General features: G+C 39.1%; 1 protein-coding gene across 1 annotated transcript in view; it reads left to right on the forward strand.

The window, feature by feature from the left end:
• LOC122792314 (CD276 antigen-like) overlaps nucleotides 1-18,186 on the forward strand; it is an 81,597-nt gene extending 63,411 nt beyond the window's left edge. The window contains exons 4-5 of the mRNA XM_044060101.1: nucleotides 13,198-13,479; nucleotides 16,302-18,186. Of these exons, the coding sequence (XP_043916036.1) occupies nucleotides 13,198-13,479; nucleotides 16,302-16,402 (383 nt within the window). The 3' untranslated portion in view covers nucleotides 16,403-18,186. The remainder of the gene's footprint in view (nucleotides 1-13,197; nucleotides 13,480-16,301) is intronic.
• The last annotated feature ends 2,650 nt before the right edge of the window (nucleotides 18,187-20,836 follow it).

The following is a 20,836-nucleotide window of genomic DNA, read 5'->3' on the forward strand; positions in this document are numbered from 1 at the left end:
CCTACTCAACAATGTTATAGAAAGTTTCAAAGTCATGCTAAGACAGCCAACAATGACTGCTATGCAGAAGAGTACATAAATGCCCTATATAGCCACTTAAACAAATGTATTGACTCAGCTGTACCTGGCAGGACTAAAACCAGGTCCACCCAGAAAAAAAAAACAAGCCACCCTGGTGGACTGTAAGTATAAATAAGTTATATAACAAAAGAAAGAAACTGATATCCAAGAACAACAGGAAACTTACTCAACAGAAGAAGATTATCCCCACAGCTTGAACAAGCAAATCAAATAGTAAGTCTTCTAAGGCTAGTTACTAGACTAAATTAGCAACCGTAGCTAAAGACAACCTTTAGGTACATCCAAAACCTAAAAGGGAATGCCCAGCTGTGTGCTGAACGTATTAGTGAATGGTACCACTCACACTAAACCTGAGGAAATTGCCAACCTGCTAGCTGACAGATTTCACAATAACTTCACCCCCTGTCATCATCAGCCGTACCCCAAAGCATTCCTGACACCAGTCCTCCACTGAGTATCTCCAAAGAACAGGTCATATAAGCATTCTCCAAGGCCAAAAACATGGCCTCTATGTGACCAGACAACTTCCCAGGTTCCTTACTAAAAAATTTAAAACAAGACCTAGTGGAACCACTTGGCAGTCTCTTTAACCATAGCCTGAGCACTGGCTTTGTACCGGCAGAGTGGAGAACAGCAACAGTAATCCCTACTGACGCAGGATATTATCCACCCATAAGCCTAATCAGCAAGGCCATGGAAAGAATCATCATGGAACTTATCAACAAGGACACAGGAGACCTTCAAACTCTTGACCTGACCCAATTTGGTTTTGTCAAGGGTAGGTCTTGCTTATTAATCCTGATGGACTTCTTTGAAATGTCACCAAAGTCCTGGATGATGGCAAAGCAGTATGTACTGCCTATCTTGATTTAACTAAGGCTTTTGACATAATCCCCCACTCAGAAATCACTAAGAAACTCTCCCACCTGGGGATTAACCCATACATCACTAGATGGTAGCCAGCTGGCTCAACATCAGAACACACACACTGTCAAAGTCGGGAAGTCCACCTCCACTAGTAGAAAAGTTACCTGTGTGGTGCCATAAGGATCTATGCTGGGCCCTCTACTGTTTGGAATCTATGTATCTGAGGTCCAGGTGAAAGAGAAGGTCTGTGGCTTACCATGTTTGCAGATGACTTTTCAAAAGGATGTATACTGTCCCCCAATGATGTAAACATATTACAAAAGAGGCTGATGCAGACAAATGATTGGTGCCAAAGTCACAGACTAAAACTAAATGCAAAAAAATCCTTCATTATCCCCTTTGGCAATTATGATATAGATAGCATCCCTCTAAGCTCAAACCCAGTGGTATGTGACTTGGGACCACAGGTTGATAGCAATCTAAACTTTGATCACTATGTGTCCATAGTGGTAAGGAAAGCCTTCTACATTGCACATCTCATAAATAAGGGCATTGTATCCAAGAATAAGGAGGTTATAACTCCCCTGTACTCGACCCTTACCAGGCCACTAATTGTGTCGAATGCTCCCTTCTGTATGTATCTCACCAGGCACCTGCAGCAATTGGAATGACCACAGAGGTTTCTAACCAAGAGAATTCAGGGTCTCCAAAACATGACTTACATGAAAAGACTGAAAGCCCTGTCACTGTACTCTGTATCATACAGGCTGCTGACAAGTGACCTGTGTCTGGCCTACAGAGCAGTCTCTGGCTCTGCCCTAATGGAAATGCAGGGTCTCACAGAAACGGATAACTGGTGCCAGAGCCACGGCCTAAAGTTAAATGCCAAAAAATGCATAGTCATACCCTTCGGGAAAAACAAGGTTACCCCTAGCTACCAAATAGGTGGCAATCCACTGAGCACAGAAGAAGTTATCAGGGACCTGGGGACCCAGGTTGATAGTAGTCTGTCATTCGACACCCATGTAGCTAAAGTAGTTAGGAAGACCTTCTACATTGCCCACCTTATCATGAAGGGATTCTCATCTAGATCAAGGGAGGTCATAGTCTCCCTTTACTCATCACTCATCAGAGCAATGATTGAGTACAATGCCCCATTCGGAATGTATCTGACCCGACACTTGCAGCAGCTGGAGAGGCCACACAAGTTCCTCACCAAAAGGATAAAGGGTCTCAAAAATCTGTCCTATGCTGCCCGACTGAAAGAACTCCAGCTCTATTCAGTCGCTTACCGCTTGCTCAGAGGTGACCTTTGCCTAACATACAAGGCCATGTCAAACCCAGATTTGATGAATATGCTTCACCTCAAAAAATCTAGATCCATCAGAGCCACAAGGCGGAGACTTAAACCTCGACACGGCTATTAATAGGCCGTGCTGGAGGGATAGATTCATCACCCAAAGACTCCCTATGCTGTGGAACAAAATCCCGGTACATGTGAGGCAGAGCACCTCGCTGGCCTTGTTCAAGAGAAATCTTGACCAATGGATGGGAGATCGCAGATATACCCCAGGGATTACCTCAGTGTCACTGCTCGACAGAGGCACAGCAAAATAATGGGTATAGTTCCCCATACTAAAGGGGTAACGTAAGCCACAAAACGATGGGCTAGGCTTGTAAATGCCCTCGGGCAGATAGCCTAGTATGAACCTATGAACCTATGAACCTATATCTGCAAATCGAATGAGACAAGAATCACACACTCCAGGGATCTCAATATAGCCTGTAACATTAACAAAACATTTAGACAGACAGATATATCCCCAGAAATTGCCACTCCTCTGGAATACGCTTCCACTTCACATGAAGCAGAGCTCCTCAATGACCTTATTTAAGTGCAACCTTAACAACTGGATTGGTGACTGTAAATTCACCCTGGGGGTGGCACCTATCTCCCTCATGGACAGGTTAGTCGGTGCTGATCACAGAATCGCTCTGCTAACAATGCCCATCTAACTGTGGTCAATTAGGGTACATGGGTTTTTTACACAGGTAGGCTTGTAAAGGCTCTAGGGCCATTAGCCTAGTAGCCTTCTATGAACCTATGAAATGTAAAATGCATATTAAAATAGAAATAAAGTACACAAAAAATCACCATAGAACTCTTGTTATATAAAGACAACAAGATGAACCAACTTAAGAAAAATGACAAAGGTGGGGAAGCATTACTACTTACATACATTTTTTCCAGTTCTTAGGAATTAACCAAAATGATTACCCTTGTGAATATTTTAGGCTACAACAAACATATATAACATCAGCTAAATCAACTTAAAAATGTTTGGAGTGCATTACTGCATAGATGTATGTGACTTTCATTTCTTAGAGATACCACCAAAATGATTACTCTTGTTTTTTTAATATTTACTCTTGTGAACATTTCTGAGGCAATGCTACCTCAAAAACAGTAAACATACTTTTGAAAACTGTGCTACTAATATGTTAGCCTCCTCATCTGAAATCATTAATCTCTCAGAACTCAGCAGACGTATTATGTACTGTTAGTACATATACAAACTGGACTGTGCAATAGTACACAACAGTTGACAGAATAGTCCGTTAAATGACAGCCCTAAAAAATGCAGACTAAAATTTCACTCAGTTAAAAAGTCATAACCTGCACAGCTATCAACTAATTAAAATGGAAAAAGAAACTATTTTAGATTAAACTACAGTACAAAACACATAAACTACTAAATATAGAATTCAAAGTGAAAAAAAAATGCAGATGCTAATTTTATAAGAGCAATAAGGCACTTGGGGTGTACAAGATACAGATTTTACCATATGCATAGAAGACTCTAAATCTATACAAATTTACACACACACACACACACACACACACACACACACACACACACACACACACACACACACACACACACACACACACACACACACACATTACACACGCATCTTTGCTGGCAATACAACTAGGTTTGATGTATGGTAAGTTAGAAATGAAGATTCACTTGTTGTTGTGTCTTTCGGCTTATCCCGGTTAGAGGTCGCCACAGCGGAACTCCGGTCCATTAATGTTTGGTAGTGGATTTTTATGTGCCGAGTTACCAGCCCTGATGCACAACCTTCAACGAAGGCACGCCCATTCACGCATGCCTCCACACAGAAGACACTCTAGCTGAGAATCGAACGGGACAACGTCTTGCTGTGAGGCGCCAATGCTACCGCAGCACCACTAACATCATGAGATAATATAAGAAAGAAATAGCACCATATGCAGGCAAACATAAGCTGATGACAGGTGAGTACCACAAGGTCAGGGTGGCCTAAGTGAACTTTGTGTACCATGTGTTATTGCCCCAGATATTAATGCTAATGTATAGTCTGACTAAAGCTGTGTAACTTCCAGTGTCACTCACACAACTTCTTCAAACCTGCTTCTTCAAACTTACCTTTATGAGCCACATTTCTTAGAAAAGTGAATAGCTGAATACCTCTGCTTCAAGGATGTCCATCCTGTAACTAGTGCTGATTAGGGGAAGATCTTCTGCCTCCTTTTACTGACACTGCTTGTTTCAGCCCCTATACCAAATGAGCCATTTGCACAAGATTCAGTACCCTTTGGGTTAGCACATCACATTGGGGGGTGCACAGTGTGGGCTGAATATCGTACAGAGTAAAGTAAATAAATGCAGCATAGTCAGAAAAGAGGTTTATTAATGTTTAAACTTGGGGAACAGCATCACCCATCCATTTATGGACATTGGTCTTGACATGTATCTATCCATTTAGGAGTAATGTTTCTGGTCAGACGTTGTCTTCCAGAAGAGATCTGGCCATCGGTTTGGATACTCATCTGTCTGCATATATTGGTTTGATCATCATCTGCCATTTCATTCATCCCTTGGTATTGGTTACATCACTCATTCATGTATGGATATTGGTGCAGACTTCCATCTACCTTTAGGCACTGATCTGGTCAATGTTTTGATTAATCATCTGTCTAGAAATATATATCTGCACATTTGGTCTCTGTGGGCTTAACCTGGCTGTAATGCAACAACATTGTTGCTATTGTTGTAGTAGTTACAGTTGCTGTATGCTGTATCCCCTGGAGGAGTGCAATCACTACTTTCAAATCAACTGGGGTAGGCCTTTCCAATGTTCTGAAATCCCTGTTATAGGAATAATGTCACTTCCATAAAAGCAAGTATCTAACGTCATTCTTGTTCCATTTGGCACTGATGTCTGTGCAAACACCTGCTGGTGAATCATGTCAAAGTCCGGTGAACACTTGTGATAATTGTCTTAAGTGTGGCTTTAGCTGTGTTTGTCCTGAGGTATGGGTGGCTCCATAGTGATCCATCTAGAAAAGACATTAAGGAACTTACCATAATAGTAACTGATTACGGAGAATCACTGTTGCAACACCAGTTCCTTCCCTCCACCCCTCTTCCTTTCCTGGAGGCATCTTAGGCCAGGGGTGGGATCCCAGGTCCCATTCTTCCTTCCCCTTCAACTCTTAATACTCCTTTTTAAGACCATGGTACCCCCTTATTCAAGCTCCCTGCAAAGGGACACTCTTGCAAAAAGGTTGTCCTGGTTAGCCCCAAGGGGCAGGTTATTGTGAGACTGTTCTCTATTAGAGGGTATCCCCTAACCTGTGGGAGGTTGAGAACATAATAAAGAATGCCATGGTTAGACGCCTCCTTTTTAGAAGAAGTGTGTAGACATCCCAGAGAAGATGAACTCTGCTAAGCTGTGGAGTGAGAATGGTGTCTGCTCAGCTCTGAAAGACTGATTAGATGTCTGGACTCAGCCTGCTGTAGCGATCCCTGTGGTGATGACTGTAACAGTGATCCTACTCAAACATCTATTATTACAGTAAGTTCCTTACACAATTGGACTTTCCTGTGAGCTGTACCTGTTAAACTCTGACCTTAAAGACATATTCACTCCTCAGTGCCATCTGACATGTAAGGTGGACAAGGCAACTTTAGGGAACATGAGCAACTTAAGTGATTAAGCACTTAGGGCTATATATAAATATTAGTACACCCAGTTTTATATAATTCAACAATTCCAATGACATTTTAGTGCTTTATTAATATTCTGCTATGCTTGTTATCCAAAATTCTCATTTTGTGAATGCACCCTTTAGTTTGCTGAAGGTACTTTCTATTTTCCAACTGACTACTGTAGAAAATATGAAGCAGAATTAGTTCTGTCACAAGCAAATAACTTTTGGATTCTGGGAGCTGACTATTAAAAAATAAAAGGGCAATTTGGTGGCACAGAGAGGAACATCATTTTGATCACAGCATGCTTTAATTCACATGCTCAAACAGCAGCATTGTGACTTAATTAACTACTCACACCGGTGTAATATTTATTCAAGCAATGATGACTAAGTATACAAGCAAAGATAACAATTATAATAACAATAATAATAACAATAATAATGATGATGATGATGATGATAGCGTGCACTACTCCTTTACAGAGTAATGGGACAGATCCATAACTGTAGCTATACCCAGGAAAAAAGTGTGCATAATACAAATTCAGATGTACTTTAGCTTTCTTATTTGAAATACATGTAATGTTCTGTTTGCTTTTTGCTAAAGTGCAGAAAGAAAACTGCCAAGTAACCTTAAATCTACTGAATGAAAACAATCATCTTTAATCCTAGACCATTAAGTAATTTTGCAAAACTAAGTAAATGAATGAACAGGAAGACAAAGTAAATGAGTAAAAAAGAAAGGGAAACTGAGAAAGATGGATGGATGGATGGATGGATGGATGGATGGATGGATGGATGGATGGATGGATGGAGGGATGGATGGATGGATGGATGGATGGATGGATGGATGGATGGATGGATGGATGGATGGATGGATGGATGGATGGATGGATGACTTGAGAGTGCCAATATATTCATGTACAAAACCTCAGAAAACACTCTGGGAACCTGGAGGTCACATCTTGTGAAAATTACACACTACTTCTCATACATGAACAAAGATACATCGTTACAAAGTTGTATGACTAGTAGTTGGGTAAATAACAATGTCTAGATTAGTCTCATGGTCATAGTCATGTGGTCTTATGGTTCCTCTAACATGTGACAAGGCCTCCTAGATAGATCTATGTTAGTGTTAAAAGTAAGAATGACTTATGTCAGTGGAAGAACTGCAGTCCCTCCTCAAACTTTGTGCACAGATTTAGGTCCTGTGAGATGCTGTCATTCACACCTTTTAAATGAATGACAGAACAGGTATAATAAGGTCCCTAATGATAGTCTGATGACCATAACAGGATCTTTGGAAATTCTGAAATACACAAGTAAATGGGGTGGGGTCTCTATACAGAAGTTATGGTATTGTGAATATCCCTCCTAATCCTAGGTGCACCATTCTCAGAGTTAGTATCTATAAATAGGAGAGATAAGAGGTGCAGGGACCTTGGAATAATGTTTAAAAGCTATAACAACAGGTTTTACAATTCAGTTATTTTATGTTTCAATCATAATTTATTTTTGTAATGTCAGGACTATCACTGGGAGGTCTTGTACTTATTATAGAAGCCAGCTTGAGTGACTTTATATCACTGATTCATTTTCTTAACAAATTCAAAGCAACTTAACCATTATGTTTTAATTCAGTTTAATAAAAAAATCACATTTAATGTTGATGTAAAGCATCATACTGTACTATGTCCTTATTTATCTGTGTTTTCTCAAAGAATATGAACAAAATACTTACATGTATTTTACTTAAAAGAATTCCAACACTCTGTAAGAATGTGATAAAAAAACTCATAGGGCTATACAGTTGCCAAAGCTCCTTTACCTCTTTTTTTCCAAACTTTACCTGTCGCCAGCCCACCATTAATGTTTGAACCCCCCCACCTATTAACCGTATAAGGGTCTCTACTACTATACACCATGAGGCAGCATGATCTGAAAGTCCAACGCAGTACAAACTCCTCCCCATCTATCTCCCACAAAAAGGCTGAATACATCAGTTTTGGTATGAAAGTGGCTTCTATGATACACACTGCCTCTATTTCCTTAACTGTAAGCCTTCCATTTTCAATGGATCCCTGCATGTTTTAACATTATGAAGTGCTTTCTTCCAGTTCCCTTTACAATCAAAGTCTGCTAACATTCTAATTGGTGGACTAGCCAAGAGAAAATGAAAATATTCTATTAACCTAAACCAATCCCTATACACAGGACTAGCAGATGAAACAATTAACCTACACACCTGCCCAGTAACTAAAACATCCACCACTATTTGTCTACCTGGATTAATATAATATTAACACCTTGGCCTTAAACTCAATGCCAAAATATGTGTTGTCATCCCCTTTGGAAAAAACCCAGTTGCAATAAATTACCACATTCATGGTAGTCCACTGAACACAGAAGGCGTTTTAAGAGATCTGGGAACACAGGTTGACAGCAACCCCTCTTTTGATCATCACATTGCCACTGTGGTCAGAAAGTCCTTCTATGTCGCATATCTCATTACTAAGGGTTTCTACTCTTCCCTCATTAGGCCAGTCATCGAGTACAATGACCCATTTGGCATGTACCTCACTAGACACCTGCAACAACTGGAGAGGCCGCAAAAGTACCTCACAAAGAGGATCCTAAGCCTTAAACACTTCTCCTATATGGACAAACTCAAAAAACTCCAACTATTCTTTGTCTCTTTGTCTCATATCGCCTACTTAGAGGCGATTTCTGCTTGACTTACAGAGCCATGTCTGACCCAGCTCTGTTAGAAATGCTACACCTAAAGAAATCCCAATCCCTCTGCACCACACGCTCCAGAGACCTCAACCTCATTACCACAATCAACACAAGGTACTGGAGGGACAGGTTCATAACCCAGAGACTGCCCATGCAATGGACTACACTTCCCATACATGTCAAGCAGAGCACCTCGCTGACCCTCTTCATGTTAAATCTTGATGAGTGGATGGGAAATAGAAAATTCACCCCGGGGATAACTCCAGTGGCTCTACTCAACAGATGCACTGGGAACTAAGGTCGGGTGGCACGATGCCAGGGTAATGCTATGGTTAGGCTTGTAAAGGCCCCAGGGCCATTAGCCTAGTACACATCTATGAACATATGAACCTATGAACCTTATCTATCTTATAAAGCATAAGAATCCCAGCATAGGTACCTCTACTTAAATCTTACATTACTCCACACCTCTCCATAATCTTACCACCTTTTGTCTCTTACATTAAGGTAACAGTCTCACATCTACCAAAACAAAAAGATTAAAACATAAACATTGAAACCCCCTTCAGTAACTGTCCTAAATCACCAATAATACTACTCACATTGTAAATGGCACTCACACACTAACCATCACTCTTCTTATTTTTTCAACTTTTCAGATATTTTTTGCATTTTTTTAGCAATATGTTTCTTTTTCACCTCCACCACTGTATAGTATTTATATGCCCATCTTCTTCTTCAGAAATAGGGATAGCCTAAGGCAACTCCACTGTGGTATCTGATTCTGGAAAACAGGGGTGTTACCAGGTCACTTCAGCTTCAAATCCCTTCCTGCTATCTTCAATAAGAAGAGAATTTGACACATCCAACATTTTTACTCCATCCCCTAACAAAATAGAGTCCTTGTGCATCTCTAGTTTATCAGTTGTGAAGAATAGATAAACCCCACTCAGCTTGACAGTTATACCATTTGTGCCCCCCCCCACAACATGACAGCATTTAAAAGGACAATCAAAAAAAAAAAAAAAAAAAAACAACTTTTGGGCTGCCCCACATACTGCAAAATACCTAAATGAGAAATAACATTATTAGCAATGCCTAACTGTCCCCAAGCCTGATTCAGATCTGTAGAGTGGACATGGCCTGATTTAGATCTGTAGAGTAGACACGGCCTCTTCAGACACTGACTTCAGCATTCACTGTTCTGCACAAAACACTGAGGTAGAATTTGATTTTGAAACATACCTCTCAACTGTACAGATTTTTGCAGAATGTTCAGATTTTTTTCTCATATTTCTGGTCCGTTTTTTCATAAAATTGTGGTTTTCTGGCAAATTAGTGGCAAATCGTTAAAGATTGGTTCAAAAATAATGACAGACATTTGAGTTTCAGACTTCATACCCTTCAGAAAATTCATGTTAATGAAAAAAAATGTTATTGTATTAACTTTCTAAGTTTGTAACAGCAATACTGAAAATTGTCCCTATTATTGGACCTTTGTCCCACTTTTATTTATAGTTGTGTCCAAATTTCTTGCTCTAAGAGGTTGAGAGGTATGTTTTAAATCATGCTGCCATGTTATTTTGATCCCAGGTTAAGATTCTGGGGCAGAGCTAATATAAACTAGACAAGTTCTTTGCCTCCAAATGGTTGTGTTTACGTGTGGTGATATCCACCAAGACTTGCTGTAGCACTACAGCATTCTTTGAGTTGCTCCTTTATAATGTACTGGGCACAGATTGCACAGTGTGCTATATGTTTCTTTTTGATAAATACATGTATGATTTCTGATGTCATGGTTTTTAGGGTACATATTACATTGCCGAACTTTTAAAAGTTTGAACGTCATATGGTCGACACCATATGATCGAACTTTTAAAAGTTTGAACGTTTCAACAGAGATCTCTGTACAGTACTGAATGGGAAGATTTCCCTTTCCTGCACTGTAGTGCGATCTCGGAGTTGGTATATTTAAATAGCAGGGGGTGCTGGGGGGCTTACCCCCTTCATTAAGTGGTCAGGTAGGTTTTTTATGTTTTTTTTTTTTAGGTTTTCGAATTGTTAAAAGTTCGATCATATGGCTTTGACCATATTACGTTCAAACTTTTAACAATTCGACAATGTAATATGAGCCCGGTTACTTCAAATGCATTATACATTGCTCTTATGAGTTATTATTTTTAACATTGGCATGTGTGAAGAAATTCACTAATAATTAAAAGGGTACTTTGAAGGTTGAAATATATGGAAAATATGTTATGGGGGAATTTCTTTTGAAAATGCAAACAAGTATGATTTTTTTGGTGTTAAACATTAAAATGAATATATATTAATATGTGATGAAAAATTAGGTCCTGATATTCATGCATACACATTAAAATAGATGCCATTAGTAAAATAATAATTATTCTCACAGGATTTCAGTTTTGTGAGTAACCCACAACGTAATTCGTGTTACATTGGGGGGGGGGTTAGAATTCTCTATGTAGGGATTCCTGAATACAGTTCATTTCATAGTGAACTGAAAACATTGCTTTTTGTTTGTTTTTTTTTTCCTTTATCAGGAGTGCAAAACGTCTGGACTGTGTTATGAGAACAATATTATCTGGTTAAGAAAGGGATTTGCTTACTACAGCCATATGAAAATATGATTTGTTTTGGATACATTGAAAGTTCACAGTCCAGGGATTCGGAAAGGCCTCCACCACCAGTGATAGCTGCATCCAAAAGGGGCTGTTTACACAATGTGGGAATTTGCAGTTCAGCAACACATTAGCTGTAATGAGGAAATACCTCATTACTGGCTAATTTGTATGCATCTGAATCGACTTAACTACCACTAGTGCTAATCAACAACATCACGTTCACACAGACACATACACACACACACACACACACACACACACACACACACACACACACACACACACACACACACACACACACACACACACACACACTTATCCTGCCTCCTAACTAACCCCTCTACTTCAACATCCCAGGCAGGTAAACACTCACACAGATAGCAACATACCTGAGGTGTATCTAGCTCTTCTAGCACCCCCTGCCATCCCCCAGTCTGGTGCCTCCCCTTAATTCTAAGTAGAAAAAAAAAAAGAAAAAAAGGCCACTCCTCAGACTTCACGAGAAAAAAAATCTCTTCTTTTCTTTTAGACCATAGCAAGCAGTTTCTGCAGTCCACACAAGGAGTACTGAAGTGTTTCAATTCTGAAGTCACTTATTGAAAAACAAAACTCTTTATCTTTTAAACTGTAGCACATTGTTTGCTATATTTGTAGCAAGCAGCTGCTACAATCATGTCATACACAGAGCACTAAAGAAGTGATTCAGTTCTAACCACAAATGCAATATCAGCATTCTGAATGCTTGTCCTATACTACAGACTGATCATCATCTGCGGATCATACCCCCTAGCACTGTGCTCTCGGCGTGGCTGCCCCCTTTGCCCCACCCAAGCTATGCTACTGTGGCACACATACAAGCATGCACACACACCCAACCCTACCTATCCATTAAACTCCCCGGGACTTACTTTTAAAACAATGGGTGAACATGAGCTTTTGACTGTGTTCATTAACACGGCCAGCTGTGGTAAATTACGCAGCCAAGTGATTCTCTGAATCACTCAGCTACATAAATGGCTTAGTGTAGGCACTTCCACTGGAGAGTACATGGCTAATTAGCACAGGCTGCTTCCACAGAATGAATCGTTAGTAGTTAACTCATGAACAGAGACAGACCAAAATTTCTGTTAAAGCATAATGGTAGTACTGTCTCTGAATTGGAAATGGTTACCACAAGGTGTACACCTCATCACACCTCATGGTAACCTCTCTGAAGTCATCCCATTATCAAAAGATTTGCAGATAGTACTGATGTTTATAATATGAAGAATTCTAGATGGGATGGGGCGTTGTGGTCCTGTATTGTATAGTGCTATTTTGGCATGATAGTGCTGTGTTCAAATACTTAAATTTTGTTTTTGAGGAATTATAAAATGCTTGTGTCATTTTTATTGCTTTATTTAATTTAGATTTTCAAATTAATGTCTCACCTAAAGAATGATAGAGCCACAACAGCATGGCTTTTTTTTAAAAAATTAAATGTTGAAATATTTTGGAAAAAGACATTAAGACCTGGAAGGTATAATATATATTGGACTACACAGTGAAACTCTTTATTAGTAAAATTAAAATGAAAATGTATTGTAGCAAAATAGTTCAGAATTCATGAAAACAACTGACATTACTTGGAAGTATAGTCAAGCAAGGACATTTCTTTGGAGTCCAATCAGGTGAAATTTAGTTACTTTAATTCCTCATAGAAACTGTGCTGGTAGTACTGTTCAGCCCATGAAAGAACAAGCCTTGTATTATTTAGGCTGAAAAGTGACTGATATGTACTGTGGCAGGAAGCAAACTGACCTCTGACCTTTTGTTTTTCCCCAGCATTCTTCACCACTCCTGAGCTTGTGATAGAGTTACAGGCCCATACAATGACCTTCATCTATCTCTCAAAGGGATATCCAAAGCCAGAAATAGAGTGGCACAGCAGTGAAAAGGAAAATATCTCCAACCTGATATGGACATCTTTTCAGCAAAGTGAGAACAGCCTGTACCAAGTGACTAGTGCCCTGACTGTACAGAAACATTACAATGCAACTTACAGTTTTACATTAAGAAACAAATCTGTGAACCAGACAATCACTAATGTGTTCAGCCTTCTTCCAGGTAATATCAGCACAGAATGTTATATCCATGTATGTTGTTATATATTAACTACATTAATGATTTACCTACATTTTTTCAGTCATCATAGTATCATGGTAGAATACTAGGCTTTCGACCCAAGGGGCCTTTTTAAGACAAGCCATGCTTCCCGATAAAATTTGATAGATATTGATTCCCATGTGTTTGGTAGGGGTATATATACTTGGGCATTAGTGGCTGTGCATTTACAAGCTTACACTCTCTAATAGATATATTAACCCCTCAAATAAAACAGCTATACAATCTCAGCCTCACTACAGGATATGTTCCCACAGAATGGCGTACAGCAACAGTGGTCCCACTCCACAAAGGTGGAGCCTCTACGGACCCTGGAAACTATCGCCCCATAAGCCTGACAAGCCTAGTCTGCAAGGCTATGGAGAGGATCATCATGGAGCTTATAAACAAAGACATTGGGGACCTACAGACACTAGATCCTACCCAGTTCAGCTTTGTCAAGGGCAGATCATGCCTTTTGAACCTGGTTGACTTCTTCGAAACAGTCACCAAAGCCATAGATGAAGGGAAGGTAGTCCACACAGCCTATCTGGACCTTGCAAAGGCATTTGACACAATACCCCACTCGGGCATCATAGATAAGCTATCCAGCTTAAATATAAACCCCTATGTCACAAGATGGGTCGCAAACTGGCTCAAAGACAGAACCCACAGAGTGAGAGTTGCTGGAGCCATGTTAGACACGAAACCGGTCACAAGTGGTATCCCACAGGGTTCTGTCCTGGGACCACTCTTGTTCGGTATATACTTTTCCGAGGTACAGGCAAACATGGGAGGACTATGGCTCACCAAGTTCGCAGATGACTGCAAACTGGGCACCATAATCGACTCTCCAGCTGACACAAACATCCTTCAAAAAGGTCTCACAGAGACAGATAACTGGTGCCAGCACCATGGTTTAAAGCTAAATGCCAAAAAATGTATAGTCATACCCTTTGGCAAAAACAATGTGCCCACAAATTACCACATAGGCGGAAACCCATTAAGTACAGAGAAAGTTATTAGGGACCTGGGGACCCAAGTTGATAGCAATCTCTCCTTTGAAAACCACATTGCCAAAGTGGTTAGAAAGACCTTCTACATAGCCCACCTCATCACGAAGGGTTTCACATCTAGATCAAGAGAGGTAATCGTGCCCCTTTATTCATCCCTCATCAGGCCCATCATAGAATACAATGCCCCTTTTGGGATGTACCTTACCCAACAACTGCAGCAATTAGAAAGACCCCAAAAGTTTCTCACCAAGAAGATCAAGGGTCTCAAACAGATGCCATATGCTGCTCGGTTAAAAAAAACCCAGCTCTACTCAGTTGCATACCGCCTACTTCGAGGCGATCTATGCCTGACATACAAAGCTATGTCAAATCCAGAATTAATGGACATGCTCCACCTCAGTAAATCTAAATCCCTTAGAGCCACATGCTCGAGGGACTTGAACCTCAGCACAGAAATAAATAGAACTTGCTGGAGGGACAGGTTCATAACCCAGAGGCTCCCTTCGCTCTGGAATAGAATTCCAGTTCATGTGAGGCAAAACACCTCACTAAATCTCTTCAAGAAGAATCTCGATAGGTGGATGGGGGATCGTAGGTTTGTCGCAGGGATTACTCCCGTGTCACAATTAGACAGAGGCACTGTAAACTAAACCTTAAAAAGGGCACAGTATACTCAAATCAAGGGGTGGCGTAAGCCATACAGAATCAGGCTAGGCTTATAATTGCCCCAGGGCAGATAGCCTAGTATGAACCTATGAACCTATGTGCCAATCCAGGGGTATTTTTACAGTTCCCCATCCACTGATTCAAGTTTCATTTGAATAACCGGGATGAACCCTGCCTCACATGGATGGGAAGCCTGTTCCAGAGAAAGGGGAGCCTCTGAGATACATACCTGTCCTATTTGTGTTGCATGCAAGGTTTGGGTCCCCCGGATTGAGTGTACATGATGCTATTTGTTTCATAGATGTTCAACAGGTCCATTAGGGCTGGATCAGAGCGTACTTTGTAGGCCAGGTGTAGGTTGTCTCTAACCAGCCTGAAGGAGACAGAATATAAGGACAAGGCATTGAGGAGGTCAACACAGGATTTGTTTTCCACACCATGTATTCTTTTTAAGAGGAGTCTCTGAGGAATGCCCCAGCTGTTGCATATGCCTGGCCAGGTGCATACCGAATGGGACATTGTTCTCAATGACTGGTCTTATGAAACAGAGTACAATGGAACAATGGCATGTTTAGACCTAGAGGCCATACCCCTGCTTATAGATTGTGCAACATAGAATGATTTCTTCACTACATTTTCAACACGTTTCTGTCAGATTGCACATCTGTAAGAATGCTGTGTAATTTTATTAACATTTTTCCTTTGTTGATGAGAGTGTACACAGTTAAACAGCTGATGCAGTTTCTCATCTTTTCGATCTACTTCTGAACACAAAAACTCCGCTGTCTTATTCCTACATTCTGAAATGTTATTCTACGTGTTTTTCTGTTAGCATATACTCCTTGATTTTCAACAGATTATATTCTGCAAAGTAGAGCCAGGTGTTTGTTAAAATATATTCATAACCACCAAAAGTACATTGATTTCTGTGTACAGATCAGTTCTCTTTAAAAATAAACTGAAGGGCTGTGATTCAACTAGCCGCTTATGTAATTTTGCTACAAAGTACTTCAATATAAGGGTAGTAGCTTTCATACAACTCATTATTTGTGCTTCCAAATATCAGTTCTGCAGTTTTTATTACTGAATATCTTTTCATTTCAGACAAGAACTTACATCATAATCATGCAGGCTCCCACCGAGCACGATGGATTGTAATAATTTCTCTAAATGCTGTTCTCCTAGTCATTATAATCATGTTGTGAATACAAGAAAAACATCCATTACCTCATAGTGACTGCGAATCCTTAACCATTGCCTGACTCCATGTAAGGTGTATATTTGTCACTTTTCTGGGACCTTCTACCGAATCTGAAACTTCAGATTAGAACTTGGGAAATGGAAAATTAAACAGATTTGTTTTGCCATTGATGCAAATTGATGGTATGAGATCAGCACTTACAAAGTGTCCTTCACAGGCAAATACTTTTCTCAGAACACAGACTGATCAGGATGCAAATGCAGATAATCTACTACATATGAATTTTTCTTAATCACTTGTTCCTATGGAAACAGCACTGAGCAAGTAAGTAGCCAGTCCTGAAGCAAGCAAGCCTGGGACCTAGGACCAGTGGACTATGTGAGCTGCACCCAGGCAAATTAGTTTTAATATGTGAGAAGAACAGAAATAGAATTAGTATTTTAAAATGCACTGTTAGTGTTAAATGATTGCTTGGAACATGTTGTATAAATGTTAAACATCTTTCATTTGTAAAGGAAGACATAGCATTGCTTCTGAGAATTTTAACTAGGCATCTATGTACTTTTTCAATCTATATCAAAGAGTTCTGAAGCAACAAAGAGTTTTGAAGCAAAGTAGGAGAGAGACAGTGAAGAGAATTTCAGTTGTTTTCTAACTACTGCTAGCAGATTTAATCTGTGTGCTGCATATATGGAGCCTTTTTATTTGAAATACAAAAAAGTAAGAACCTAGATGTTGATAAGTACAGGTACACATAGACTTCCCCAATGAAGAATTCACCTAACTAGAGCAACCCACTGCTTTGATAAAATCTATGTGCAGGGCATTCATTGCTATAATAAAAGTCAATCTGCACTCATTACTGTGATAAACATCATCCATGTACAGGTTGTTATTATGGTGGTCCTTTGCTGAATTATCCTGAGGACTGTACCTATGTTCCAAAAGCTCTAGTACAATACTTTTAGGCATTCCTTTACCAATATTTTGCTGCAAATTGTTCATGGTAACATAGTAATACTATGAAACTGTCAAGAAATAATGTTTTATTCAGGATATGAAACACTGCAATAGTAGTAAACGATGCATAGTAAATTCCATAATCAAAAGAGCTTCTGCTTTTACTTAGTTTATTTTTATAAGGTAACTTGTTGTTGCCAGTGGATTTTGGATAATAACGATATTTATATATTATGAAAGAGTGTTTGCAGAAAATTACTTTGTCGGAGTCTATCAGTAATTAGCTGCTCAGCAATGACCACTAATCCACATGGGGGGCCTTTCATTTCCTGCAGCCCTGGGCTTAATTTCTATAACTTCCATTTGTTTACTGTGCCCCTGATCAAGTCATTTAACCAGACAGTGCTCCTGGGCTGAGCCTGAAATTGGGCCCATGTACCTCAATGCTCTACTCACCCCCCTTAACAAAATTATTGGTATTTGTTCTTATCACAATAAACTTAAAAAAAAAAAAAGAACACTTTTCTGATCATCTTGCTTCATATCTTGCAAAAGGTTTATAATCATTAAGCCTTACGTTCCTTAAGTGCTTCACTGTATGTTGTGTTACATTATGGATAGTGCTGTGAATCACTAACACTGTAGCTACCAATCTGGCACTCTTCATTCTATTAAATGCAAAATTCATTTGAGAGGAATAGTGGAAAAAGGAAATTTGCCAAATGTTGCTGTGTCTCTTTTTCATTGGCTGTTGTGACTACTGTGTTAGAATATAAAAAGGGGTCTATATCACATTATCGAACTTCCAAAATTTCGAATACCATAAGCTCGAACTTGGAAGTTCAAAATGTGATATAATCAAAATCTCAGAACAGCGAATTTTTTCCTTTGGAAAAAATTCACTGTTCCGAGAAACACACACACACAACACAAGCACACCAAAAACTTATGTCTAATGTCGGGGGCTTTGCCCCCCACACCCCCTCACTTAAATATACCAACTCCGAGATTGCACCACAGTGGAGAAAATAGTGAAGCCGTGGAATGGCCCACTGAATTCTTGTCCTGGATAAGAATTCGATGTTCCGCGGCTTCGCTATTGTGAGCATTGTGTTTGATGTAATGATGTTCGGCATTATTTGCTTTCCTGGTTATGATATACACCCTATAAAAAGTAGGGGGAATAAAGATTTAGCTAGCATATGCACAAAGGCAAAGCTTCCACATAAAACACTGGCTTTGCACTTTGCAAATATACCGTTGATCACCTGTGTTTTGGGCAGATCAATTTTCATGACAGAATCTATAATAATAAAAATAAATTTGTGATATAGAACATTGCAAGAAAAGTAAGCACCTAAGACTCCAATTAATACCACCTTATAAAACCTAATCTAATAAAACTGCACAACAATACAAATCTTGTCTTTGCCGAGAGGCTGCATGCACCTCTAACTCTTGAGGTGGGGGCTCTTCTCCACACACCTGGTCTGTATATACACACACAGACATATATATATATATATATATATATATATATATATATATATATATATATAGAGAGAGATTAATATACATATATATATATATATATATATATATATATATATATGTGTGTGTGTGTGTGTGTGTGTGTGTGTGTGTGTTATATACTAAATTTAAATTCATACAATCTCAAATAAAAGGGAAACAGTAAAACAAACACAAACTCACCTGCACCCTGTTCTTCAAGTCACATGATGTCAGAAGCTCCACTAAACACAACGAACCAAGATGCCAACAACATAAGGTAAATGACCTTACATATATGGCACTTTGAGTGTTGACAAAATGGCTGCATATGCACTTTTGTAACTGCTTCTTTTCTTACTACATCAAATAAGGCTTTGTGTGTGATTCACAATAGTTAACTAGTTCTTCTGGCTACATGAGGTCTGGAACACATATTTAGTGTTTTATACTTGGTCTTTGTAGCAGTAATTACAGTTTATCAAAAGTCTTAATTTTTGCACAATATTGATATATTTTTTAACTGGACTGTAGTCTTAGTCAACTAAATCAATAACAGTACTAGATAAATTGTTTGAGTGTAACATTTTTGTTTTCCAGTTTTGAGTTGTTCCTGAATAACATTTTCTGAGCAGTTATATGTGTGAAGTGGGTGATTTTGAGTTTATATGTGCTGTTTGCCTGCGCTGTTTCCCACTTCTCATCTAATATCATCCCAGTTTTTGAGTTTGTAATTCCTTACCTCTGCCTTCAGGTTACTCTCCCTGCCTTCTAATTCTGCTTCTGTATAATGTTTTCAGTGTTTTTATAATACTAAATCCTTTTCACCTGCTATCTTCATTTTTTTTTTGTCATTCAGAACCAAATATATTGGGGAACATAAAAATAAATCACCTTTAATAAATCAGATTTTACCCACATTAAGAATCTTTATCAAAAAAAAAAAAAATCTGAAAGTTACCATAAAGAAGATGAAAGCAGAACACTAGTTAGAACTAGCTTCCAAGGCCAAGGATAATTATAAATCCTTCTTTAATTACATCTGGTGATGAATAGATAATGCACAGTAATAACAGAAGTCAATCCAACTAGTCAGCCATGGCACTTGCTGTATAAAATCATGGATTTTATTCAAAGAAGGAAAATAAAACCAGAATAGCAAGGCTAAAACATAGATAAGCACTTTTGCACCTTTCTAAACAAGCGCTTCATCAGATCTAAAGACTGTTACAAACAAACCATTTTTTAAACACAGTTACCTCACCAAGTCATGTGATCTAAGAGTTGGTCTTAAAGGGACAGTTCCATTAAGTCCCTTCCTGCCATCTGCATGTAATTCTAGAGTCCACTTCATCTCTTTACATTCTGTTTTGTTCCTTAGATCGCCTTTTCTATTGCTAGGTATAAGTAATTCCAAAACTAAAATCTTAAAGGTATAACTGGTGTCATTCTCTAGAACAATCAGTAATACTTTAAATTATTATAATGGTATTATCTACTCTGTCCGTAAAGATGTTGCTGATATACTTGCAGGTAATTTAGTGCCAGCTTCGCACCAGAAATAGTCATTGAAGTTTCCCAGATTTCAGAGTCCCTTCCTCCTCCCAAGATTATCATGGAACATATCCTAACTGTACTCTTTAAATCTAGAAATACCACCTGTGTGGATCCTGACAATATACCTGGTTACTTTTTACAGCAGTACCAAACATGTTTCTGAACCTGACTTAAAACTGTTCAACCTAGGCACAGCCACAGTGCATACCTTTCAACTTCTTAGTACAAGAAATCTGGACGAAGCCAAAAATAATGGGGGCTACAGCTCAAAATCAGGGACATATTTTAATTATTGCTGTTATAAATTTAGAAAGTTGCTAGAATATCAGGTTTTGAGTTAGCATGCATTTTCTGATGGATATGCAGTCTGAAACTCAAATGTCTGGTGTTATTTAGTCACTTTAAAAAAAAG

The sequence above is a fragment of the Protopterus annectens genome, chromosome 1.part2 (assembly GCF_019279795.1).
Source record: "Protopterus annectens isolate FY-2018-M chromosome 1.part2, PAN1.0, whole genome shotgun sequence".
In the NCBI taxonomy this organism is placed as follows: Eukaryota; Metazoa; Chordata; order Ceratodontiformes; family Protopteridae; genus Protopterus; species Protopterus annectens.